We start from the raw sequence: 26744 nt of genomic DNA on the forward strand, positions 1-26744 counted from the left end.
TCAATCCTTTAGCTAGAAGAGTGATTGCTAGCTAGTATTTTCTGTAGATAGTGAAGATCTCAAATGCATATGCTTTTTAATGTGTTGCCAGTTAAACTCTATGCTAGGTGACAGCTAGATGATTAATACTTCAAAGATTAAGATAAAAACCCAGTAGACTACCTGCATATGGATTTATGCCCAGTGACTGTTTCAACTAGTGAAGGTGCTTTCAGGTTCCGACACCTCCCTTTTAGTTGACTTGCTGCACACCTGTTCAACCTTTAGCTCTTCCTTGCTAGCTGCTACAATGTTACATTTATGTCTTCTAGTTTTTGCTGTCCCCTAGATGCTCTACAAATGTTGTTTGTTTGTTTCTGTTTATAGCTGGCCCAAATAACTTATTTTTACACTTCCAAATCACACACTTGTAGACATGATTAACACTTGAATATTTTTTGAACAAGCCATGTCTCTGATTACCTGACCATACCTGTATTGAGGTACATGAGAAATAAGATCAAGCCAAGAAAGAATACTCTTTTTAAATTATTTTTTATTTTCAGTCATCCTTGATTCAAATGCTCTGTTGTGATACCCCGTACAGTCAAGAAAAGTTGTGGTTGTGTCCATCTGTTTCTTTGGAAAGATTCAGGACCGGATTTAGATTACTAGGAGTTGGTCAAAAGGAAGCATGGACTGAATTTCTTGGAGTTAATGGATCTTACTAAAAACCTTGTATGCAAAGAATTTCATTCCCTTTTTTATTTTGTATTTGTAAAAAAATAAAGCCCTTTTAATACCTCATCAAAGTGGGTACTAATGCTTTTAAACAAAGCTGAAATGTGTGGATATATGCGTATCTGCACCATTTGGAGATGAAGGAAAAAAGGCAGGAGATAATCAGAAACGAAACTCACTCCTAGTTTATTTCCTGCAACCAGAAAGTACCTGTCAATTTTGATCTGTTGCGTCTCTCTGGAGGTTAACATGGGTGTGTACCGGTATAGTTTGTTCCCAGGTGCATGTTTCTGTATTGCGATAGTGCTGCTGCCATTTAAGGAACAATGCAGCTATATTAAGTGGATGAAAACTTTCCCTTCCTTCCTTCCACCTTTTTCCCATCAAAGTTGTGATTTTTATTTTTTTTTTCTTCCGTATGGTTTTCTAGGATAGTGCTGATCATCACTGCAGTTTAAAGCAAAGTAACAAGCAACACAAACTGGTCCTGAGAGCTAACAGGATCTGTAGACCTTTTTTTAAGGTAGGAATGACTCAACTACTTTTTTTTATTCATCATAGAGACTGGGATAGAGAGATCTTATTATCAGGCAGATAAGTGGATCTAGAAACAGAAATTAATATTAATAACTCCATGTGCTACCATGTTACAGTTTAATAATCTGAAGAGGCTATGATGTATAAGCAGTAAGCTATAATTTATTACTGTTGAAATCTTGATTGACGAGGCAAATACAGCAAACAGCAAGTAAAGAAAAAACAAACACCCCCCCCGCCCCGCCTATTAACATTTCTTACCATTTCCCCGTTCTTTTCATAGGCTGGGTGGTTTAAAACCAGCTGAATTACCATTACTTGAGATTACTTATTCTAACAAGAAAGAAAGGTTGATGAGTTACCATATTCAGGCCTCTCCCCTTGTGGCTGCAAAACTGTATTGTGTAGGAGTTTCTTGCAGTAGGAAATTATTTGCCTTGGCCTGAGAGCGAGGATTACCATAAGCCTTGAAAACAACACTGGAACCAAGGCCCAAAGTGACTACACTGGGGCAGGGAGGGTCCCTTAATAACAAAGTTATGAGCCAGCCAACTCTGCTGCTGTATTTTAAGTCAATTAACCAGTTCTAAGTAATTAAAATAAGAGCTTTTACTACAAATAATTTTGGTAAACGCATGTAGGTTTTGTTGTTTAGGTGCCCCGGCTGTAAGTACTCTGGCACCAATAGCACCTAAGGAACCCACTCCCAAACCCTACCATGGGAAGGGACTTTAGCAAGGTGTTGTACTCCGTGCTTATTGGTATCCAGGTGTGTAAGGGGCTGTAGTAGTTACAAAAAGGGGCTGTGGTGTTTCGGAGCAATAATGCAACACTATCTTTAAATGTAGATGTTGCTACTCTAACAGCTCTAGAAGTACACTCCTAACTTTTGTGTTGTCTTTATAAGAAAGTGAGAAAGCTGTGATCCCAAATGTTGGCTGGGCAGTAGGATCATTTTCTGCTCTTTCAGGAAGAAATGCAGCTTTTGCATGTTGCCCTGGCTGAAGGACCTGATGATTTTAATTGCTAAAGCACTACGGTGTCACCCACGTTCTAAAAGTCACACAAGGCATGCAGAAAGCATAAAAGGGATTATTTGGGCTGATTTAAGCTTTGAAAGGCTCTATTTTCTCTCACATTTATTCTCTTACATTTCAAAAAGTGAATTCGTTAGGCTGGAAAGCTTTTTGGGGCTTGCCCCTCACGTATAACCAATATTAAGCTTACATATCAGGGCTTAATAATTCTATTCATTTATTGTGAATCTTCTGGTGCCTCCTTCAAAGCAAACCTGTTCAGGAAAAAAAATGTTAATCATAGCCTGCTTGTCCTCACCCATTCTGCAGGTTTCTTTTGTTAGGATGAAGTCAAACTGGACAGCAGCAGTAAGAAGTACTGGTTTCCAGTATGCTTTTGCTCATGTTGCTGTGGATTATGCTGTAGACACCTGGCCACTGCTCTTTTCCTACAACATAGAGGGTTGTTGAAGGACAGGAAAAGCATCTCCATCTTTGGACTCTGAAATTCATCTTTTCATCTTCTTGTACACATCCTCTTATGAATAGGGTTTTGAATAAGGCAGAGGATCTAAAAATCTCTTCAGTGGTATAACTTAGTTGCCTTTATTTGAACTCTGTTGGTGCATTTTGAAAATGCAACTATGGTATTGTGCAGTCTGTGAGCTGCACAGTAATGCACAGTATAGAAACATCTTCAAGCAACAGACTCAAAAAGATACATGATGTTAGGGAGATGTTCTGTTGTCACAACTGCAGCCATTTTATGATGTAGTAATTTTTCTTTCCAATTCTAAGCAGTGACACTCCATTCTTCAGAATATGTTGTCCAAGAATAAGAACAGTCTCAGGATCAGTTACTCGAATCCCATTTATTGAAACTCCACCATCTGTAATTTTCTGGTACCTTAAAAAAAACAAAAACAAAAACAACCCTGGTCATTGCAAGAAGAAACTATTTTTTGCTGTTAAAGGTTCAGTTAGGAGTTTTTTGGTTGGATCTATAAATGAATAAATTTTAATTCTCTTGCACTTTCAGTTCAGGTCAAGAGTGACTGAAATTAACCTTAGCCTCTACCACTCCCATTCTTTATGAGAGGTATAAGGAAACACAGGCTGTTGTTTTAAGTCTGTCCCTTCATCAGGTATAGCTAAGGTACACAACATTGCATAATCCTACACTTACACTTCAAAATTGAATCAGGCCACCTGTCCCCTTATTGTGTAATGCTGGAATGTAGATCATTACCCTCTTTCCACTTGATTTGGCTGTCCTCTTCCTGTAAATTCTGAAAGCAGACCGCTACAGCCTGTTTATATGAGGTATTACCAAAGAGCACGGGTGATAACATACCCACTGGGTCCATCTGGAATGGCATTTGCTTTGCGACACAAGTCAAGAACACTCATGCCCGGTTCAAGCAGCAATTCAGCTGAAGGAGCTTGTTTGAAAAGTTCCTGTAGCTCTTGGTCAGACATAGCTTCCAATGCCTCCATGCTGCTGTAATAAAGGGCCTTAGTACACCTGTGAGAACAAAGATAATTCAAAACACAGTGCTAGCCTCATCTTCGCACAAAGTACTACCCAACTAATCAGATTCCCCTCCCCAACTTTTCTGAGGGTCCACAGTAACAGAAGTAACTAAAGTACAGCCCAATTTATTTTCATCATAACCCACTGCACTGCGTTTTTTTTACATTGTTGCTGTATTTTTAAGCCTACAGAATTACTACATTTTTCTCTTACAGCTGATCAACAACTAACTACATGAAAACAGTCCCTGAAAAGGCTATAGATAAATAACATTCAATAAATCTGAAAGAAAAGTGCTTGACAAGTCAAGACTTCACCTCTTAGCGGACTCTAGCCCCTCTCTGCCATGAACAAGCTTGGTCACTTCTGCAGCAAGTCGTTTCTGAGGACCCCATTTTTCAGGTTCTTTTGCATGCATTTCCATAATGTGGTCAATCTCCTCAAGAGGAAGGAAGGTGAAGAGTTTCAGGTATCTACAAACAAGGAAGAAAATATTTTTTGTCTATACAGGCATTATTACACATTTTCTGCCTTTCCCATCCAAGCATCATTAATTACACTAAAAATTTTCTTAATTTAAGAAATCCATATTCTGTGCTTTCAAACAACTCTTTGTTTTTGCCCACATGCTTAAGCTTACCCGGATAACTCACATTTTATTTATGTCTTCAGACATCAGATAGCGTCAAAGGCTTTTATAAAGCTTGTCTTTCAATTAACAACTTGGTTTTTCTCTGCTTTACAGTATTTCTTGCAATTGTGTCAACTAACAAGGTTTTATATTATATTCATAGTAGCTGCACAATATGCTAATGCAAAATATCCCTGCCATTCTGTGGTGATCGCGGGACAGAAGCATGCCATGTATTGACAGCATCTCAACAGGAAGCTTTTTTAGGATAATCGAGAATTTAAAGGTGTGTACCTAAGCAGAATCCCATTTTAATGGGCTTATAGTATTAGGAAGTGCATTTTATTAAGAAAAGTACTCTTACAGTCTGAACGCGTGAAACATTTTAATGTTAAGTACCCACATACCCTTTTTATCAACCTGAAAAGTGTGGATGCAGAACCTAAATTTGAAATATCAGGGCATAAACCTTTGAGACAGGTCACAACATGAACAGGAAGAACCTGTCTGAGATTTATGAGGACTCAGATTTGACAGTGATATTAACACTTAAAGAAAAGCAGATTTAAAAGACAACATATAGCAACTTATTAAAATTAATGTAATACCCTGAATAAAGCTATTGGTTATTTATTTTCAGCCATGTCACTGGCACACCAGCAAGGAGGCCAGCCATCATGAAGGCAACCTGTCAAATGGTATTTCTTGTACTTTTGCTACCATTTCATGTTGTCGTTATATGAATATTTTTTTACACTAGTCAGTAAGAATACGAATTATGGGTGGTTGATGCAGATTCAGAGATAGCACAATGAATCCAAGACCACATTTTGCTCATTGGAATTGTTCTACCCTGAGTAACGCTTATTCAGAATTTTGTCTATGTGCTACAGCTTTAAGTAGTAACTGGACAGTGTAACTGTCCCCTAGGCATGTTTTTATCTAGACCAGTGGTCTCCAGAGTGGGGTGCCAGCACCCCAGGAGGTACACAAGATGATATACTGGGGTGCAAGAGGAAAATTTTAGAACTTCAGTAGTACATTTATATAATCTATAAAGAAATATACATGTTTGGGGAGTGTATGCTTAATTTTTTTTTCACCAGTAGAGGCGCATGATCAAAACAACTTAGCGAACACTAATCTAGACAGTTAATACAATCATAATTAGGAATTTTTTGGCTTTTTCCTAACAAGGCATTATTTCAAGTTGCTTAGGGATATGCAGTTTTTAATGTGATGCAGTTCCTGAACTTTATGTGTTTGTTTATAACCAGTTAAGTAGCTTCCTGCAATTAGAATGTGGTGTTTCTGGATACCTCATACTAGGTAAAAACTTGTAGTAATTGTTATCTATTAAACTGCAGTTGCTTATTACTCAGCAGGAGATTTCCTTTGATACTGGTGATGTTATGGTACTGAAACTAATGTACCTCAGAAGAAAAAGCCTCCCCACTGGTAAAACAAAATGCATTGTGCTTTACTTGTTTGTTCATCCACAGAGTAATTTGGTGACACATATGCCAATATATGGAGACACTGTATACTTATACTCTATACTTATGAACCAGTCATGCCTGTTTATTTAAGGAATGTACAGTTATATGAACATATACCTCTACAAGGAACTCAGATTGCACGTATCTCCACAAAACAGTTACAGCCAACAGTGAGGATCAGGTTTTATAAACAACAACGAAAAGCTACTTACTTTTCAACCACGTTATCTTGTTGTCTGACAAAAAACTGATATAGCTCAAATGGAGAGGTCTTCTCTCTGTTTAGCCAAACTGCATTGCCAGCAGTCTTTCCCAGTTTATCTCCAGTAGTACTGGTAATAAGAGGTACAGTAATTCCAAACACATCTGTTCCTGTCATCCTGAGAAAATGAAGAGTCACTGCATGTTAAAAAGAAAAAAAATCACATCTTGGTAAAGTTGACTAAAATATAAGCATTCTATAAGATTCTGTCCTTGATATAAAGCATTTAAGTAAGACAGGGGGAAGAGGGCAAAAGATGCAAGAAGAATTTTATGAAGAGTACTTTAGGAAAATAAAAAATGGAAACTTGAACTTAAAAATCTAAGTACTTTAAGTAGTTTCATGAGCAACAGCACTAGCAAGTTCAAGGATCCTGTGTGTTTTGTCATCTGCTCTGAGCACTAACTGAAGCTACTTGTGTGGTTTTGACATTTGTAAGGCTTTTCTTCTGTGCAGATGCCCTAATGGCTTGTAATAGTCAAGCACGTACTGAAGTAGAAGCATTGCCACATACTCACTGATTTTCTTGTATACTTCTGTGAATTTTATAAGACTCACATCAAATCTGGTGGATAAGCAAAAGCTCATCATCAGGTTTCATTTTATTTCCGAGAGAAGAAATGCAGCCATCCATACCAACATACCACAACTGCCTCTACTTTGGTGTTTACACCATAATGCACTTGCCAGCAGAAGAATTGTCTTGATTTTCTCCCATTTTGGGATATCTGATTTTGGTTATTTGGCAAACACGTTCACTAAAACAAAAACCCATACCTTTCGTTAAAACTTCATTAATGTTTCAAGAAAAAGACTTAAAACCATGGCCAAAATGTATGTATGTGACAGGCTCATGTTCAGGACAATTGCTTCTTAAAATAATATAATCGTTTTGGTTGGAAAAGACCTTTATGATCATCAAGTCCAACCATTAACCTAACACTGTCAAGCCCACCTCTAAACCATGTCCCAAGAACCTCATCTTTACATCTTCTGAACACCTCCAGGGATGGTGACTCCACCACTTCCCTCGGCAGCCTATTCTGATGTCTGACAACACTTTTGGTGAGAAGTTTTTCCTAATATCCAACCTGAACATCCCCTGGCGCAACCTGAGGCCATTTCCTCTCGTCCTATCACTTGCTACTTGGGAGAGGAGACCAACCCCCTCCATGCTACAACCTCCTTTCAGGTAGTTGCAGACAGCGATCAGGTCTCCCCTCAGCGTCCTTTTCTCCAGGCTAAACAGCCCCAGTTCCCTCAGCTGCTCCTAAGCAGATTTGTTCTCTAGACCTTTCACCAGCCTCGTTGCCCTTCTCTGAATCTCCAGCACCTCAATTTCTTGTACCAAAGGGGCCAAAACTGAACACATGACTCGAGGCCTCACCAGCGCTGAGTACAGGGGAACGATCACTGCCCTAGTCCTGCTGGCCACACTTTTCCTGACACAAGCCAGGATGCTGTTCACCTTCTTGGCCACCTGGGCACACTGCCCAGTGCCAACTCCCCCAGGTGCGACTTCTACTCCTGTCACTTTAAATGTCACATGAAGCGGCACAGAGCTGGCACACGACCCCGCCCCCGGAACAGACTCCCCGTACCCGCCATCTGCCCCATTCCGCCCCGCCGTACTTGGTGACGAGCTCGTAGCCGGACATGATGTTGCCCATCTGGTCGGCGCCCCCCACCTGGACGCGGCAGCCGTGCTGCTGGTGGAGGTGGAGGAAATCGTAGGCCTGCAGCGCCGGGTAGAGGAACTCGGCCAGGCTCATGCCCTCGGGGCTGCGCAGCCGCGCCTGGCAGCTCTGCCGGCTCAGCAGCGTGCCCATGCGGAGCCGCCCGCCGACCCCGCCGAGGAAGTCGAGCAGCTGCTGCCGGCCCAGCCAGCCGGAGTTGTCCAGCAGCACCGCCTGCCCCAGCCGCTCCCCGCCCGCCCCCCAGAACAGCTCCCGGTGGTTCTCGAACAGCCGCTCCAGGCCGGCCCGCAGCCCCCGCGCCTGAGCCCGCACTCGCTCCGCCGCCAGCGGTTCCCGCGCCCGCTCCCGGCCACTGGGGTCCCCCAGCCGCGCCGTGGCGCCGCCCACCACGGCGATAACGTTGTGGCCGGCGCGTTGGAAGTGCAGGAGCGCCATGACGGGCAGCAGGTGCCCGACGTGAAGCGAGTCGGCCGTGGGGTCGAAGCCGCAGTAGGCGGTGAGGGGCGGGCGGCCCGGCGCCAGCAGCTCTAGCAGCTGCTCCTCCGCGATCTGTGCCGGGAACACCTCCTGGAAGAGGCCGCGCTCGCACTGCGCCGCCAGCAGCCCCGTGGCGCCCCGGGCCCGCCGCGGCTGTTGGTGGGCTCGCCGCCGGAGCGAGAGCGGCGGCGCGACCCGGTGCGGGCCGCCCCACAGCCGCGCTGCCCGGCCTAGTGTGGGCGCCGCCATCTTGCCCGAGGGACGCTGGGAACGGGGCGGGGCCGCAGGGCGATGACGGGGGCCGGGCCGGGGCGGGGCCGCCGGGGCCTTCGCTTCTCCCCGCGGCGGTGTGTGCGGGCCAGGCCGGGTTGCGGCGCCTGGCGTGCGGGGGCTCGGCTGGGAGGAGTCGGGGAATGGCCGTAATGGTCGGCGGTGAGGGTGCTGCGGGCCTGTGCGCTGGCTGGTGGTTGGCCTCCGGGATATTAAAGATGATGCTGGCAGACACGCGTGTGTGGGCTTCTCCTGATTTTTCCAACTCGAAATACCGGGATTTTCCGGGGGGCTGGAGCAGCACTCCTGTGAGGACAGGCTGAAAGAGGTGGGGTAGTTAAGCCTGTGGAGCTCTTATTGTGGCCTTTCGGTACGTAAAAGGGGCCTATAAGAAAGATGGGAACAGACTATTTAGCAGAACCTGTTGTGGCAGGACAAGGGGCGATGGTTTTAAACTAAAAGAGGGGAGATTCAGGATAGACATGAGGAAGAAATTTTTTACAGTAAAGATGGTGAAACCCTGGCCCAGGTTGCCCAGAGAGGTGGTAGATGCCCCATCCCTGGAGACATTCAAGGCCGGGCTGGACGGGGCTCTGAGCAACCTGATCTGGTTGAAGTTGTCTCTGCCATTGGCAGGGGGTTGGACTAGATGACCTTTGAAGGTCCCTTCCAACCCAAACCATTCTATGATTCTGTGCTTCTCCTGACTATAAAACTTTACAACCCAAGAGGTTATAAAGAAGGAATGTTTATTTGGCGCCGGGTGCAAGAAGGATCTTTCCTCTACTCTTGTACAATTGATCTCAGCATGAAGCGTGCTTAAATGTAGCAAGGTGTTACATATTCATGGTTATCCCAGGAACGCCTATACATATTCATACCATTTCCCTCAGAAGGCCATTCTTATTAAAATGAATTCGAGGAAATAATTTCCATAGTCCCTTCCTGTGGCTCCTCCCTGTTGCGCCTGTGCAGTGCCTGCTGGTGGTCGAGGGCTGGGGTCTGGGGTGAAGACTACTTGTGAACTTTCTAACCTTTGGCCTAATATGCTGAGTTGGCCAGAGCTGAAACTTCTGGACTGGTTTTAACTGGAACATCGTCCTCCCTGTGCTGAAGACTCTAGTTAGTTTGTCCACTCGAGGATGCTGCCAGATGCTGCAAAGCTTCTTATTTTTGCAGAGTTTGCTCTCTTCTATAAGGCCTTGTTTTTAATATAACAGGTTACACAAAGCTCTAAGCCACCACTTGCTATGTGGTTAATCTTTTAAGCGTTAATTCCCTCTATCACTACTTTCAGGTTAAAATGCATGTGCTGGAAACAAGGTGTTCAGCTTTGAGTAGGGCACCTAGCAGAATGGATACCAGATGTGTGGATTAGTAACGTTGCAGCTTTAGAACTTGCGAACCCCAGAATTTATAAACTTTCAAAGTCTGAGCCTGTTTAAAACACTGCCCATGAACTTCCTCATTCTTCCCAGTTGTATTGTTAGTTAAAGTAAACCAATTCCGTGGGCATGGCAGCACAGAGAGAGGGCTTGCACCCATCACATGCTGCTTCGAGGAACTAACCGCCAGCCCGAGAAAAGCAACGTGTTGTTATATTTTTAGAACTTTCCAGAACTGTTCACACCTCCTTTTGACTGACTTACTTGTTTTGTTTAACAAAACAATGAGTCAACAATTTAGTGACAGTGGGAAATGAAACTGAGAAAAGTTTGGAAATGCCATATGCTTCATATGCTTTGATGCTTCCCTAAAGCACTATAGTAGGTAGAAGTCAACAAAATAACAACAAAAAAAGGTGTGAACGGCATCTTTGACTCTGGAAAATAATATTAAATCTTTTAGAGAAATTATATCATTTTTATAACAAGCCCTTCCAATCATGGACAGTCCTACTTTGTATATAGTTTACAGAGGTGAGTATTGGCAGGCTGTATTTCAGAGGTGAATATACATCATAAAAGGGGAGGTATTTAGATTGTCCAGTTACCGTTCAGTTCATGCAGCCCAGAGATGTTTTAGTAGAGATTTGAGGAATGCTAAGTAATGATACTGATACTAATCTGTATTTTAATTAATCATTTTAATTTGGAAGGAGAGCATTTACCTGTGTTTAGCGGTTATAGGTCAACATCTAGTTGACCTGATCAATTTCTCTAATTCAACAAACTTGATCTCCATGTGGCATGAAAAATATTGACAGGGTGGGTCCGAGGCAGTGTCAAAGATGAAACAAAAAGTACAGGACTATGACTCACAGGAGAGAAGGAAGATATAAAGGTTTTGCCGCTTGAACGTTACCGTCGTTGAAGACGTCTTGCTAGCAGACCAGTGGGTAAGTAAGTGGAGTACAAAATTGTTCTGTTATATCACATTGGGGATAAATGTTATGGGAGAAAATCAGGTCTTGGTGGAAAATAATGAAAGCAGAAAAATTAAGTCGGTTAAGCATCAGTGAGCTAATACTGAACTGATGAAGTGTCTATCAATGGGTAATATTTTATGTGTGTGCTAATGGTGTTTTATAAGAAAAGGTGCTGTGAAGAACTTTGTCACTGGTCTGGTAGTTGCATGCTTACCAGAGATGGTATAAATTGTTTTTGTTTTTCTGAAGAATTATTGTGCTGGCATAAAGAAAGGCATCGGCAATACAAGGTACGACATTTTCCCTTATGTTGTTTTTTTTTTTTTTTTTTTTTTATTTATATGCATTGAAAGGTGTTTATTATTTTTTAAAACATGAATAAACACAACTAAAAGTTACATGGTTGCATATACATAGGTATATCCACACACACACGTGCATGTATATTCTCTTTACTACACTACTTTGCTTCAAAAGTAAGTTAAGACTTATTTTTCTTTTTTTTTTTTCTTTTTTTTAAATTTTTTTCTCTCAGAAGTGGAGACCTTCTAGAGCTGAAGACATGCACACTGGTTTCTATCTCTTGGCTTCAGTTAATCATTTCAATACAGTCAACTGAAATGGGTACATCTCTTAGCATCACAAAGTATTATAATACAAAAACAAGGCATCACAGCTGAAGTTTGACTATTTCTTGGTAGATAAAGTGAGCAGCAGAAGATTAACCACAGCCCAGAGTTTTTATTTTGAGTATTAGTTGCTGTGGAGTTTATCAGATTTGTTATTTGCGTGGTGGTAATTCTTCATGGCTGTTAACCAGCTCAGTGTCGCTTAGCAGTAAGTGGTGCACTCCTTAGGCAACACCACCATAAACCTTTCCCTATCTCATTTCAATGTTTTTTATGACAGTTAATCTGTGTGTACAGTCTATAAACAAATACATCTGCTATATTTCTGTCTTCCTTTACCCAAATGCCATGCCTTCAATCCCCATATTACCGAAACTGAAACAATCAACAATATGTTTTCTGAAGCACGACTCTGCTTGAATTTGCCTACTAATTATGACCTTTTTATTTGGACCTGTTCAGACATGTGTCAATGGATGCGCTTAGAAAAGAAAGATTTGTATATGTTTCTAGCTCGTCTTATGGAGGAGTTTCCAGAGTGTCATGCCCCATCTGATGAGGTATGTAGCAGGCTGTCATGGCTAGGAAATGTTTTTACTGCTTATTTTACTAAGAATTATCCTTTAAAATATCTAATGGCATCCATCAAACAAACATTTACAACATAAACCTCTATTGTGCAATTGCTCCTTTTGTGGTGGAGTGAATCTGCTGAGTTAGGTGGTCCATTCTAGTCTTGGGTTTTAAAAGTTGCTGGTAATAATCAATGCCGTTAAGTTTTTCATTCTAATCTGATGAAGTTAAAGAAGGATACTGGATTCCTAAGCATCAATTAATACCATTTTTTTACCTCCCGTCACTATGTCATATCACTGAGGCATACCAACATGCCCTAATTGTTAGTGAACCCTGTAATGGAACAGGAGGAGATTGCCAGGGAAAAGTGTCACTGTCTTGTGTTTGCTTTGCCTACTTGAAAGCTGCGGATAAAATGATGTTCAGTTGTTGGCCTCCCTCTGTTCTTCCTGTGGGTACTGACCCAGAATCAGTTTCTGTTCTCAGTGGTCCTGGGAACCTGCACATAGATGCAGATCATCTAGTACAGCCTACCCACTAAAGCAGGTTCACCCAGAGCAGATCACACAGGAACGTGTCCAGGCGGGTTTTGAATGTCTCCAGAGAAGGAGACTCCACAACCTCTCTGGGCAGCCTGTTCAGTGCTCTGGCACCCTCAAAGTAAAGAAGTTTCTCCTCATATTCAGATGGAACCTCCTGTGCTTCAGTCTGTTCCTGTTGCCCCTCATCCTATCGTTGGGCACCACTGAAAGGAGTCTGGTCCCATCCTCTTTGACATCCACCCTTGAGATATTTATAAATGGTACTAGACAGAGTGAATAGTAGTAATGTGTTTCCTCCTTAGTGTCATTTTTAACTCAGGGAGTACAATTGCTCCTGTGAGTGTCTCTGAAGACATTTTTATACTTCTGCCCATTTATATAGTGAGAACAGAGCATGCCACAGGTAGCAGCAAGCCCAGCATGCTCTGCCTTTTGTGTGCCAGGCTTTTTCAGTGTTCTGAGTCTTCCTCAGGTGCAGCTCAGCAGAGCTGTGAACTCACTCATCTAAGGAACAGTTTGAGGACGACAGTCAGTAGACAAGAGGAAACAGAAACCTTTGTGCGAAGAGCAGCTGTAGCAGCGGCACCTTGTTAAGCAGAGCTCCTTAAGCCTTTCCTCGCAGGATGAGTGACAGACTTTGCAGTTCAGACTTGGATTGTTGTTTAACGACAGCCGGATTGGTGCCTGACAATCCAAGGACCATTCTGCTTTTTTGAAAGAAATAACTGAAATTCTCATTTTGTCATTTATTCATGCTCTCATTTGCGCTGTTAAAATAGATCATAGCTTAACTTTAGTTGTGAACACAAAAATATTGACTATTTTATCTTCAGTTCCACATACTGTTTTGCTTGTCTAGAAAGCTTTTCTTCTCCAGGTTATCTAACAGTGGTTTATAAACCTATAGATTAAATACTACACAGTGGTAAAGTTAGCAGATAACAGTTAAAGTGATAGTTACAATTTTAAAAAGTTTAGGAACTACTTCTTAAATATTTCTGATTTTATAAACAGTTGATCTGTTATGGAATCTAGTAATAACAAACAGCTTCAAATGTGAAATAGTGGAATCAGAAATGGACTAAAATGACCTAATCCATTTTCTTGCAGCAAAGGAGGATTAAGTCTAATTACACCACCCTTATCGGATACTTGTCTAACCTGATCTTCAAACCACTTTATAGGAGCAATTTCTCAACCTTCTCAAATCAAGCTTCAGTCTTTCTCCTAGATTGTTGTTTCTTTATTTAGTTGGCTGGTTGGTTTGTTTTGTTTTTCTTTTAAACTTCTAGGATTCCTTCCCTAGATTCTCCAGTGTGCTTGTATTTTTCTTAAAGTAAAGTAGGACAAAAACCTGATATGGCACTCCTTTATGTCGAGTAACTACAGCCATGTGATTCCTGGAAACATTTATCCTATGCGGAGGTCAATAGTAACACTGTATTGTTGATCCGTTGAGCTGTATAGTTCACAATAGTCTCCTGACTCTTTTATGGTTCACATATGTTCCTGTACTGTATTTGCTTGTTCAGTTTCTAAAGGAGGATCTTGCTTTAATTTGTTTTGGTTTCATCTTGTTGCAATGTAGCCTTTCCTGTATTCTTGTTTGCTCTCCCTTCCTGTTGTGTAATGTGACTGTGCCTCTTTTTATTTTCTTCCTGTGTTTTTGTAAATACCCATTTCTTTTTGCCTGTTGTATCCCTTGCTAGTGGAAGCATCTGTATTTTTTCAGTAATTTAGTATTCCTAATTCTATCTGTACATGCTATACTATTCCTCTAAGCTCATTCTTCGTACTACCTTTGCTTCCTTTTTTCGCGATTCTGGTTTTAACTTTCAGACTAATAAATATCTGTTGATACAACCTAAATGGTCTCATGGTGTTACTGACATTTCCCTTACATCAGGATATTTTACTCCAGTTTCTTTTCTAGCGAGACTGTCATGCTCCTCAGATTATTTTTCCAAGAGACTTCCTAAGAGTTTCATAAATTTGGTGGTATATGCCTTTCAGAAGTCATTATCTTTGTTCTGTTCTTACAACATCCTTTCCTATGTGTCATATCATCATAATTTTTATTTGAATTACTTTCCATTTCCAGATTTACGGTAAGTTCTTCTGCACTAGGATCAAATGTAAAATATCTCTTTTCTCATTCATTGCTCGAATGAAAATAGGCTATGGCATGTTTCCAGAACTGCAGGTGTATCTTAAATGTGTTAGTTTTTGAGCTGCCATCTCCAATACTTAGTCTACTGTTATGAAAAGGTTCTTGGATGCATCAGATGGTTGCTTTGGTCAGATACTTAGTAATAGATCTCTGTTGCTTTACTTTATGCTATTATTTCTTTGAGAAATCACAGAATCACAGAATGTTAAGGATTGGAAGAGACCTTGAAAGATCATCTAGTCCAATTCCCCTGTTGGAGCAGGAACACCTAGATGAGGTTACACAGGAAGGCGTCCTGTCGGGTTTTGAATGTCTACAGAGAAGGAGACTCCACAACCTCCCTGGGCAGCCTGTTCCAGTGCTCTGTTACCCTCACTGAGAACAAGTTTCTTCTCAAATTTAAGTGGAACCTTTTGTGTTCCAGTTTGTACCCATTGCCCCTTGTCCTATCATTGATTGTCGCCAAGAAGAGCCTGGCTCCATCCTCATGACACTCACTCTTTATATATCTGTAAACATTAATGAGGTCACCCCTCAGTCTTCTCCAAGCTAAAGAGCCCCAGCTCCCTCAGCCTTTCCTCATAAGGGACATGTTCTACTCAATCATCTTTGTTGCCCTACGCTGGACTCTCTCTGGCAGTTCCCTGTACTTCTTGAACTGAGGGGCCCAGAACTGGACACAATATTCCAGATGTGGTCTCACCAGGGCAGAATAGAGGGGAAGACATGTTTATAGTCTTTTTGAAACATGTTAGTGAATCCCAAAGCTGCCATTCTTTTCTGAAAAATGGTGTAAGGTGTTCAGTTCCCATGCAGGCATCCGCTGGGGCAGGCAGGGAGAAGGTCCTGTCTTCAGTGAAACATTGCCTACGGGAGTTACTGAACTTCAGCTGAATCCACAGATGATCACCTAGAATAGATTATGCCAACTACTTCTGTGACAGAGAAGACAAAACCTGTTACCTAAGTAAGAAGTGAATGATCTAATTTTGAAGTTGTCCCTGCTCTGAGCAGGGACGTACATTAGGTAACCTCCAGATTTCTGTTTTGAATCTCAATTACTGTGTGGTGCATCGACCAGCCTTGTAGCGGGGCTGTATCCAGGGACAGTATGATTTATTTTTTGCACTATTGTAGCAACAATGGGCATTAGAATACCAGCCATTACATGAATGTACAGCAGATTTAAATAATCTGGATACTCATTATTAACTTTAATACCATTGTCATTTTTTTTTTCCCCGTACCACAGTGTTTATAAAGAACTCAGATATATATATTTGTATGTGCATTTATTCTTCAGAAATTTGGCTAAAAGAAACAAACAGTTCTGAGAATGTTTTAGAAATCTATAGTTTGATCTTTCCAATTGATTCTGGTTTTGATTTCATGTGTTTCTTAATTGGAGCAGCGCTGGATTTCTTGAGAACTAATGCATAGAAAAATATTCCATTTATACTATATTTACATTAACTTTGCAGAAAGTTAAGCTGTGATCTAAAGGTTGTGGGACTACAGAGCAGTAATATGTAATACAGTGTGGCAAAACCTATAGTGTGTTTTTGTATCTGCATAATGCATGCATGCTTGTAAAATGAAATCTGCTGTGAAAAGTAATCTTTCTTTTTTATTCTCATCAGTTCAATAAGACTGGGATTGTAATATGCGAATCAGACAAAGTACAGAAAATTGTAGCCATGAGTTTCTCCAAACCTGGGTTGCACGCCATAGAGCAAATTATTCACTGTCTTCCCTCTTCTTTGCGTAACTGCACTGTGTATTTGTCGAGGAAACCATGCACAACTTGTACCACATTCCTTATTCAAGGTATATAATACATTTTTAATCCATCTATGTTAACTGCAGTTCTACCTGAATAAGAAGTTCATATATGACCCCACTAAGCACCATGCCTAGAAAAATGTTGTACATGGCTCAGTCCAATAAATCCCTTCTTGTTCAAGTAATCCTTTGTGTGTGTGTGTGTATGCGTGTGTGTGCAGATAGTGTTTGCTTAGGAAAGGATTGGTGAACGACGGGAGGTCGTTTATGGAAGTGAAGTGCCAGTTTTTGCAATAGTTCTACATTAAATTCAGACCCCATTGCAGTGGAAGTGGTTTAAGCTCTGGGGGTAACTATAATATATAGGCTTTGGTCTCTACTGTGTCCACAGAATTGCAATGCAACAGAAAATTAGTCCACTTTTTTAACCAAAAAACATTTGGATTGAATGTCTCACCTAACTGTATGGCACTTTAAGTAACTTTCAGTGTTTGTCTCCAGGTTCGGTTTCTTCAGTCTATTACTGGCCAATGGCTCCTGAAAAAAAAGGAGATGAGTCAGAGATTAAGGAAGATATTCAACGAAGTGACCATGTGCTTCTTAAAAGTCATACAAGTAGCAGTGTTCTCTTACCCATGACAAGCTTTGAAACTGTGAAAGTGATTGCAAAAAAAATACCATACAAAGGAAACCCAAACAGCGAATCTAAGTTGCTTGATGATAAAACTGAAGAGTTTAAAAAATATTGTTCACTGTTTAACATGCATAGCTGTGAAGACACATTTGTCAAGCGGATGAAAAATGCTTTACGCTGCTATGACTTTTTACTGGCGTGCTCCCAACTTGAGGAAAAAAGGCCAGAGGATGCTGTTCATCAACATGCTTTGCAGCTTTGTTATTTTTTAGCAGCAAGATCTAGTAAGTTATTATGAGAGTGTATAAAGAATAGTAACCAAATATAAAGGATAGATTCCTGCATATGATTTTTTTTATCATTGTTGTTGATTGATACAGCTACAATAAATGTTTCACAACATACGTGGGTATCAGAGAAATTGGCATGCTTTCCTAACATAACTGCTAGAATATTTTTCTTTAATGTATTTACTACACTGATGTTGAGTATTATTGTTTATAATGTTTGTTGCGATACTGAACTTAAACCTAAAACAGAAGGTGGAAACACATATCATAGATATACAGAAAAAAATATTTTGTCACTTAATCACTTTTGGGGGGAGGGAACAATACTTTTTTGAGACATATAGTGTATTAAGGTACGCATTCTAGATATGTTGTTAATGTGCCTAGCTGCACTTACAGCAAATCTCATCTGTGGGATACCTCGATGTATTTATAACCTTTTACATTCTGTTATCAGGATTTTGTATCAAGTTAATGCTCTGCAATTACTAATCAAAGAGTAACTATACCTTGAGTTAGATTTTAAATTGTTGTGTTCTTCTGAAATATGACATTTGTTGTGCTTGATAATAGCTCATTGTGTTACTGTGTATGGGTGTCTGTCTAGAAACTGATAAGGTAAATGCATGTAGGGATTCTTTCAACCTATAAGCAGTCACTGTGGCTTCCATTTCAATATCATTAAAGCAATACATGCTAAACTGTAAAATATACTTTTTAGTATTATAGAAGTATGGTTTTTAAGTGACATTAAAATCTTTCTCTCTTCTAAAAGGTGATCCACACCGAGGTGTGGGGTGTGTTCTCTACAGTCAGGATGGATATTTTGTAAGTAGATGGAATTCTCCAACACTTTTTAAATGTCTATTTGGTGCTCCAAGGGGTGCGGTTTATTTGACCCAATGTACACGCATGCAGTATAGATTCCTACCTCTGAGCTGTTTGCTGTTTGTTGGTGAAGATCTAGAGTGTCATTCATCCCAAACCAGAGTCTGGAATATGTCTTGAACAGAAATGGAGTCGAGGGTGACTAGTTCAGTTATAGACATGTAAAGAAGGCAAATTTCCCTCATGAACACATTCTCCCATAATAAATATGCTAATACTACTAATAATATTTTATAATTCAACTTCACAAAAATAATCTCTGAGGCCCACAAAAAGGCAGATCTTAAGTCTCTAACAAAAGGAGAGAGACAAAAAAATGGTGATGAAATTGATGGAGAACAAAGACCTCAATGGAAGCAAAAGCAAAATTAGTTCTTGACTGTATTAAAACAGAAAACATGACAGGATGGTAAGATGATCATGGCAAACTGTTAAAGCTGATTAAAAAGCTGATATAATAGCCACAAAAATTTGAAGTTGTATATTGGACTTGATGATCTCTGAGGTCTTTTCCAACTCAGTCGATTCTGTGATTCTGTGTGATTGTGTATCTAGGAATATATACACAGCAAGTATTTAGGGCTTGAAGCCGCATTAGTATGTGGTTAAAATGTTGCTGATGTTTAGAAGAGTCTGTTAAGTTTTGATTATTTTATTTCATTTGTTTTTTTGGCAGTTTGGGGCAGGTTATAATGGATACCCCATTGGCATATTATATGCAAACTTACCCTGCGCAGGGAGAAAAAGCCAAGCACGTCAATTTGCAAAACGAGGAGTTGTTCTCCATGCTGAAGCAAATGCTCTGCTCTACAGGTTGTTATTACAAATCTAGCAATGGAGTGACTTTGCAGGCATTCTTTATGACAATCAATGTGAATAGTGTGTAGTGTGAACAAGTCAGTGACTAACCATGGATTTTCTCTTTGACTTTTCCATCTGTTCTTCACCTGTTAATCCAGTTTCAAAGACTCAACGTTTTACAGCTCTGAGCTTACCATCAACCTTTTAATGTGTGTGTTTCCTTTCCTCCACCCCCAGAAAGTTGTGGTACCACCTCGTATTCCCACACTGCCAGAATAATGACCCAATCTCATTGTGATGAAGCTCTAAACAGTTTTTGAAAGACATAGTCTGCAGCATTCTGTCTGGCAGCCTTTTTTGGTGGTCCTTAGGCTAGCAAGAGTAGTGTCAAGTCAGCCAGATCCCTTATGATTCTAGCTGTCGATAGTTGGAGAATCATTAGTCTGTAAAACAATATGGCTCAGCATAGAAGCACTTTCATATACACCGAAGTAGAGGAAGCAACAAAGATCAGCTATTTCAAGGGAAAATCAAGATGAAATCCTAATGTGGAGGAAGAGATAAATCTAATTTGAAATAACAGTCTTCAATTAAAATGCTAAATTTATTTTAAAGTAATGCAAACTTTATCCTTAGTTTTAGCTTTGCAATGAATTAGTTGTGCATATGAGTATGTTTTTCAGATCAAAGCCCAAAATAGAAGAGACTGATGTTCTTTACTGCACCAAACCTCCTTGTCGCAACTGTCAGAACCTTCTGAAGGATATGAAAATAAAAACAATTCATTGTGTAGAAGAATCATCCGAACAAAGTGGAAAAGTATGCATATGTAATATTATTTAATTATTTTTTCTTTTCATAATGCAATTTTATGTTTGGAGGCAGAAAGGTCAGTTTATTTATAGCTGACTTACAGAAAAACCTGTCAGTTCTTACCCTTTTATACAGGAGAGGAAATATGTATATGTGTATATGATCACCTATGAGATGCTTCACTCTTCATACCCATATACAGCTGAAATTTTATGGCTTGCTTTCTGCCTTGGAAATCCGTACACTCAGTTACTTCTAAAGTCAGAAAAGGAGGAAGTTATGTACTTTAGGATCTTGCATTGTGAAAGTCCAGCCTCCCGTTTAGTTACATCTATATAGCAGAGCTCTGAGATGCTTCCTGATTTTGCATCTGAATGCTTTTTCTGGTTGTGCCTGAACTATTATGATGGTGACAACCTGGATATGTGTTTTGGTTGCTACATGCAGGAAACCTCAACAAAAATACTGAGGGAAGCTATGGCATGCTTCATCAAGACCTCCAATATGAAGGAGTGCCTCTGTCCTGCATTGCAATACGCTTAATTTTTAATCCCTCAGTCTTCTTTCTAAGTCTCACATTCTCATATTTGAAGTGTTTGATGAGTTTGGCTTTACTGTTTACAATTCTGTGCCAAACAAAGTATTTTTGGCTCCATCACAAGATGTAGCCCTCCATTTAGTGGAAAAAACAAGTATTTTCTGAGTTTGCAACGGAGTATTATTCCTTTCAGGGAAGTCCCTTAATTACTTAACAGGATTTATTTGGATGTAATTGAAGTCAAACACCTTGTGTATGGCTTTGGAAAAATCTTTCTGAAGGAGTAAGTCTCAGTCTTGGTTCAGGCGCACGTATCTAGTTCATGTCCATATTCCAGATTAAATTCTACCCCTTTAAAGACAAGCATGGGTGAGGTATTCAAAGTCATCTTTGCCTTGGTTTTTACTGCCAAGATTTGCCCTCAGGCATCCGTTATCTTGAGACCAGTGGGAAGATGTGTAGCAATGAAGCTTTACCCTCAGCAGAGTAGAATCTGGCTATGGAATACTTAAGGAAATTGGGTACACACAAGACCATGAGATCTGTCAAGAAGGTGACTGGGAGTACTTAGCTTGGATTTCTGAAGGGGAAAACATGAAACTAACCTGAAATCTTTTTATGTTGAGCTGACCAGCTTGGGGGATGAGTAGAGAGTAGTGAATGTTTTTGATCTGGACTTGCAACAATTTAACAACAACTTGCAACAATTTACAACAACTTGCAACTTGCAACAAGACTTGCAACGTTATCTCCCACAGCATCCTCACAGACAAACTGATCAAGTGTGGACTAGATAAGTGAAGTAGATTGGCAACTGTTTGAATTGCCAGACTCACAGGATTGTGATCAGCAGCACAAAGTCCAGATGGAGGCCAGTCCTCAGTGGTGTTACGCCTGGGGTGCATAGTGGGACCAAAACTGTTTAATATTGTCATTAATGACCTGGATGATGAGTCAGAGTGCCCCTTCAGAAAGTATGTAGATTATAGAAAACTGAAAGGAGTGGTTAGTGCACCAGGTGGTGGATTCAGAGGGATCTTGACAGATTGGAGAAATGGCAAAACAGGACTCTATAATGATGTTCAACAAAGGGAAGTGCAAAGCCTGTGTACCATGGGAGGGAGAATCCCACACCCCAGCACAGACTGGGGCTGACTGACTGGAAAGCACCTTTAGAGAAAAGGACCTGGAAGCCCCAGTGAGTAAGCTGACTACTAGCACGCAGTAATGTGCCCTTGAGGCAAAGACCAACAGCCTCCTGGGCTGCATTAGGCAGGGCATCGCCCGCAGGTTGAGAGAGGTGATCCTTCTGCTCAGCACTCGTGAGGCTGTGGTTGGGACATTGTGTCCAGTTCTGGCCTCCCCAGCACAAGAGAGAGGGATCGACATATGAGAGCAAGTCCTGCTAAAGGCCATGAAGATGACTAAGTGATGGGAGCATCATAAGAGGAGAGGCTGAGAGAGCTGGGACTGATAAAGCTGGAGAAGAGAAAGCTCATGTGGGATCTTATCCATGTGTATAACTACCTGAGGGGAGGGAGTTAAGAAGACAGAGCCAGACTCTTCTCAGTGGTGCCCAGTGATGGGCACAATTTGAAAAACAGGAAATTTCACTAAAACAGAAGAAAAAGCCTTTTTGCTGTGAGGGTGATGAGCACTGGAACAAGTTGCCCAGAGACGTTATGGAGTCTCTATCCTTGTAGACACTAAAAATCTGAGTGGACATGGCCCCAAGAGATCTGGTTTAGTTTACCCTGCCTTGAGTAGGGGGTTTGGACTGGATACCTGCAGAGGTGGCTCCCAACCTCCATGATTCTGTGAGTACCTGGTTTATTTGTTTGCTTTCAAGTTTTTGTTTTGTTTTCTTTTTTTTTTCTTTTAGAGTCATCTAAAGGATTTAAAGGAAAACTTTGACTATCATGAGGTAGGTTTGCATATCGAAGATGAGACTCAGGGTTGTACTACTAAAAAGTATTTTTTAACATTTATTTTATAAAAGCATAGAATAGTTTACTTTGATATGTATCATTCCTCTGGTTTGTCTTGTTTATTTTTTTTCCTGTTGTTAACAAGTGCATGTTCATTAGATTTCGTTAAAATACTTCGAGTGTTCATGAACCATTTGATGACATGTAAACATGTATTCACCTTAATTCACACATCAGAGCTTTCCAGTCATTATTTTGAACTCCATCAGTAGTTTTGGGAGCCAGTCACTCCCAGATGTCATAAGAAATAGTTCAGCCAGCAGAAAGCATGTCAGAAGTGGAAGCAGATGATGTAGAAAAGCGTTGCTTCACTTTTCGAGAACTGTCAGATACATCTGATGGAGGAAGAGCAGTCTGAGTTGGGAAAAAAAGGGAACTGGGCCACGCTATAGGCTACAGATGAACTGGATAAATGGTTAGAGGAGAGCAGGCTGTGTAACTGACTTTTGTGTTCCTCTGTAAGACAAGAGCTTTAGAACCAGAATAGACAAGAATCAATTTGAGAACCCACGTTGTCCAGCCAACAAATCTTCAGGTTAGATTCATTAACAGCTGTTAGATATTATGGCAGATTTGAGCAGACAAATTATGGAAAGTACTGAATAAGTGTTCAGTTGTGCTTTAAATAAATTCATTGAGTTTTTGCTTGATTGTTTTTTTCCAGTGGAAACAGTGCCGAACTCAGCCTACGGCAGGTGTGTTTAAGATTGATTTCCTTGTCCTTTGTTACTATTCTATCCAGTTTCTTTTGGTATTATGTGGTGCTTAAACTTAGAAGCACACTATGTTACTGAGTATTTTTTTTTAAAAGTCCTTTTTGCACCATGCAATAAATGCAACAAAATCTGGTTATAAATTGCATATAATTACTGTACGTTTAGTGACTTACCATTAAATTAGTTCTGAGTGTTCCAACCTTCTTTTGGAACAACATATTATAAATGTCTGTGACATGCAGATTCTGCTTCTACCACAATACTTCTGAATATGCAGAAGACAGAATTACATGGAAATGTTGCTTCTGATGTCTGTAAGTGGCCAGACCTCATGACTGGTTACAGCTGAAAAGACAGAGGAATAACATTGCTAGTTTCCCCTTTCTCTTAGTCGTTAATGTTTGTTTGCCCAAATGACTAATCAGCATCCTTCATGATAGTTTTCTTATTTCAAGCCTTTTCTGTGAATTTCTTCTAGCCTCAACTGGATATATCCAAATTCTTGGAGGTACTGGGCTTGAACGCCCTTGGCTTTATGCTGTTCTGAATTATGCCAGTTAGAGCACACGGAATCACAGCATCAGGTCTCCTACCACAGAATGATGTCATTAATACTGAAATTGCCTTAAATAAGTTATAATTTTATTTAGACTAGACAACCAGTAAAAAGTAACAGAAGTTTTTAAGAACACTGAGCAACATTTTGAGAATAAAAAAAACCAAACAACTTCATCATTGCACTTACTGAGGGAGTACAGGGATTTGAAGTCAAATCAAGAATTGGAAGAAAACTAAAATTAGAACCTCTAAAAAACTTGCTGACCACATCTTTCCTGGAGTGTGAAGATACAATGTACAAGTGAGTTGGGAAAAACTATGTAACTGAAGAGAAAACAGTGATAGATTAATTTAAAATCAAGGAGAACAGTATATACTATCAGTATAGAATGTTTCAAAAAGATGGACCAAATTTGGAATCACTGTGTCTCTGCAACCACAAATGACTTTTTCTTGTGGGAATCTTTCAAAGATGATTTTTTTGGTGCCACCATTAGCAACTAACCTGGATGACCTCAAAACCAGAATCACAGCAACGGTGAGCTCAGTGGAAGAAGACACTTTGAGAGGCGTTTGGGACAGATTGAACTATTGTCTCGATGTTGTCTGTACAGCAGGTGGAGGGAACATAGAGAATTTATAAAAAGGTTACTAAAACTTGCTAACTCATGATACCATTTGTAATTTGTATGTAATTGTAACATGTTACCATTGTGAAATATACTGAAATTAGGTCCAACTTTTTGAAACACCCTCTAGAATGAAATCAAACTGATGAGGAGAGTGAGAACCAGGGTGATGAAGTTCACATAAGGAGGATGACGGGCTGACAGAAATGAACAAGCAGAGACTCGGTATCAAAGCCAAGAAGAGGCAATCCTGAGTGTGAGAGCAAAGGGAGAGAGAGACAGGGCAGGTATTGGCCACTCTGTACATGAGGAAAGCATTGAGGATTTGTAAGTTAAAAAAGTGGAATTCAACCTTTAAACAAATTCCCAATAAGAAAAACCCAATCCCCTTGTCACCACCAACAACACTGGGGAGCCATATTTCTTTCTACATGAGATTCAGTTAACTGTTTCTATATCTGGGCAATTCCCACTCATTTTAATACAGTTTATTTCCAAATAAAGTATCAGACCCTGGACCTCTGTGTCCTGTCAGTCAAAACCTGAAGCAATCGTGGCTTCTGAAACACCCAGCTCACAGTGGATAGTCTGTCAGTGTTAGCAATGAGAGGAGGAGGGTTGATACACTGCTACACTTTATGTAGTCTCTTTTTAGGTGATATTCCTAATCCAACCATTTTTTTTCTGTCTTCCAGTATCTACTGATTCAGAAGACAGTAGAGGAACAGAAGGAAGGGATGATGAAGGCAAGTTGAAATAAATTTAGTAGAATTTTCACTGATCTTCATAGTTTTTGGTTTCCCTAATTTCATTTTGTTAAACAGGGTTGAATAATTGTAATTGTCCTGAAAGCAGTGAGCTGGATATCAGACAGTAGAGAGAGCTGATACCTGAACTTACGATGTGTCTCTCGGGCAGCGTATTTGTCTTCATTTTAATTTTACTTTAAGTTAAAGTAACTGTATAATTTTTTTTTCAGTCTTACCTAATGTAATTGAAATCTTAGCAGAAAGTATACCATGGAACTGAAGTTTTTGTAAAATAATAGCTGAAAGATGGACATTTTGAAGAAGAGTATGACATAGGGGACTAGAGTTAGGCATAATATATATATATGTATTAGATATTCGTATGCTGCTTCTTCCTTCTTGAAGTCAATAGAAATAATTTCCTATGCCAGCAGAAAAGAGCAGATAACATAAAACCAAGCCAAAACCAAAGACAAACAAAAAATCAAACAATCAATCAATCAAACAAACAAAAAACCCCAAACAAAGGCCAAAACCAACCAACCAAAAAACCCAAACAAACAAAAATACCCAAACAAAAAAACAGAAAAAGAAGAGATCCATGCACAGAAATTATAACCTTTTTCCCTGAGTTTTCACCTAGGACTAGAGAGCTAGATTATTATCCTTTCAATCTCATTACCAGTATTTACTTGCTAATTTTAAGACATTATCTACTCGTTTCTCCAAGACTCTTCTGATAAACTTTTCTTTCCATTGTTTCTTTCTAGACCCTCCTCTTCCTTACCTGAAGAAAGAAGAATTGTGCATTTACTTAGCTCTGCATATGGAAAAAAAATCAGAAACTGTGAGTTAACTGAACTCAAGCATATCCATTTTTATCAAGGCTAAAAACCCAAAAGTGCCCAGTTGAATCTTAAAAATCTTTTTAAATTACCAACTTGGTGTTGTGGACAAAACAATCTCAATTTGGGGAATTTTTACTTAGTTCAATTTATTGACCATAAATACAAACTTCTGCTTGCTGAATTAGATATGGAGGAACAAAAGGTGAAACATAAGGAGATAAACACAAAAGTAAACATCCTCCATCCATTTTTTTTCCAGGTTCAACTTAAGCCAGACACCTACTCTCCCACCTTCCTAGTCTCAGCTTCCCTTGTTTTCACCATAGGTTAGTTTTCAGTAGGTCTCAATTCCTTCAGTAAGGCGATGGGTAGTGTAGGAGGTTGGAACTGTGTGCGTAATGGTTTGTCTGAAGCTCTTTGGTGCTTTTTCCCAGATTTCCTCTCCATGCTTACCGACAGGCTCTGTCCTGGCATGGGTTGTTTGCTGGCTGCAGTCCCTTGGAATCGTCCCTACCACAGTGTGGGTCGCTTGTTGGCCACAGTCCCACAGATAGGATTTTAATCCAATTGTATGCTTAGAAT

At 40.2% G+C, this 26744-nt stretch overlaps 2 protein-coding genes across 2 annotated transcripts; one reads left to right on the forward strand and one right to left on the reverse strand.

The window, feature by feature from the left end:
• Window positions 1–2901: 2901 nt before the first annotated feature.
• Window positions 2902–8625, reverse strand: YARS2 (tyrosyl-tRNA synthetase 2). The gene is made up of 5 exons (XM_080363737.1): window positions 7832–8625; window positions 6150–6317; window positions 4125–4280; window positions 3628–3798; window positions 2902–3180 (listed from the first exon to the last, which is right to left on the reverse strand). The coding sequence occupies exons 1-5, from the start codon at window positions 8620–8622 to the stop codon at window positions 3021–3023; spliced, it is 1446 nt and encodes a 481-aa protein (XP_080219863.1). The 5' UTR covers window positions 8623–8625; the 3' UTR covers window positions 2902–3020.
• Window positions 8626–8795: 170 nt separating this feature from the next.
• LOC308038325 (cytidine and dCMP deaminase domain-containing protein 1-like) lies at window positions 8796–22925 on the forward strand (the record flags this gene model as incomplete). Its single annotated transcript, XM_080340737.1, has 8 exons — window positions 8796–8880; window positions 12103–12200; window positions 16569–16755; window positions 17212–17628; window positions 18410–18462; window positions 19199–19335; window positions 20007–20139; window positions 22557–22925. The coding sequence occupies 8 exons, from the start codon at window positions 8796–8798 to the stop codon at window positions 22668–22670; spliced, it is 1224 nt and encodes a 407-aa protein (XP_080196863.1). The 3' UTR covers window positions 22671–22925.
• Between the last annotated feature and the right edge of the window lie 3819 nt (window positions 22926–26744).

Source organism: Nesoenas mayeri (assembly GCF_963082525.1).
Source record: "Nesoenas mayeri genome assembly, chromosome: 1".
In the NCBI taxonomy this organism is placed as follows: Eukaryota; Metazoa; Chordata; class Aves; order Columbiformes; family Columbidae; genus Nesoenas; species Nesoenas mayeri.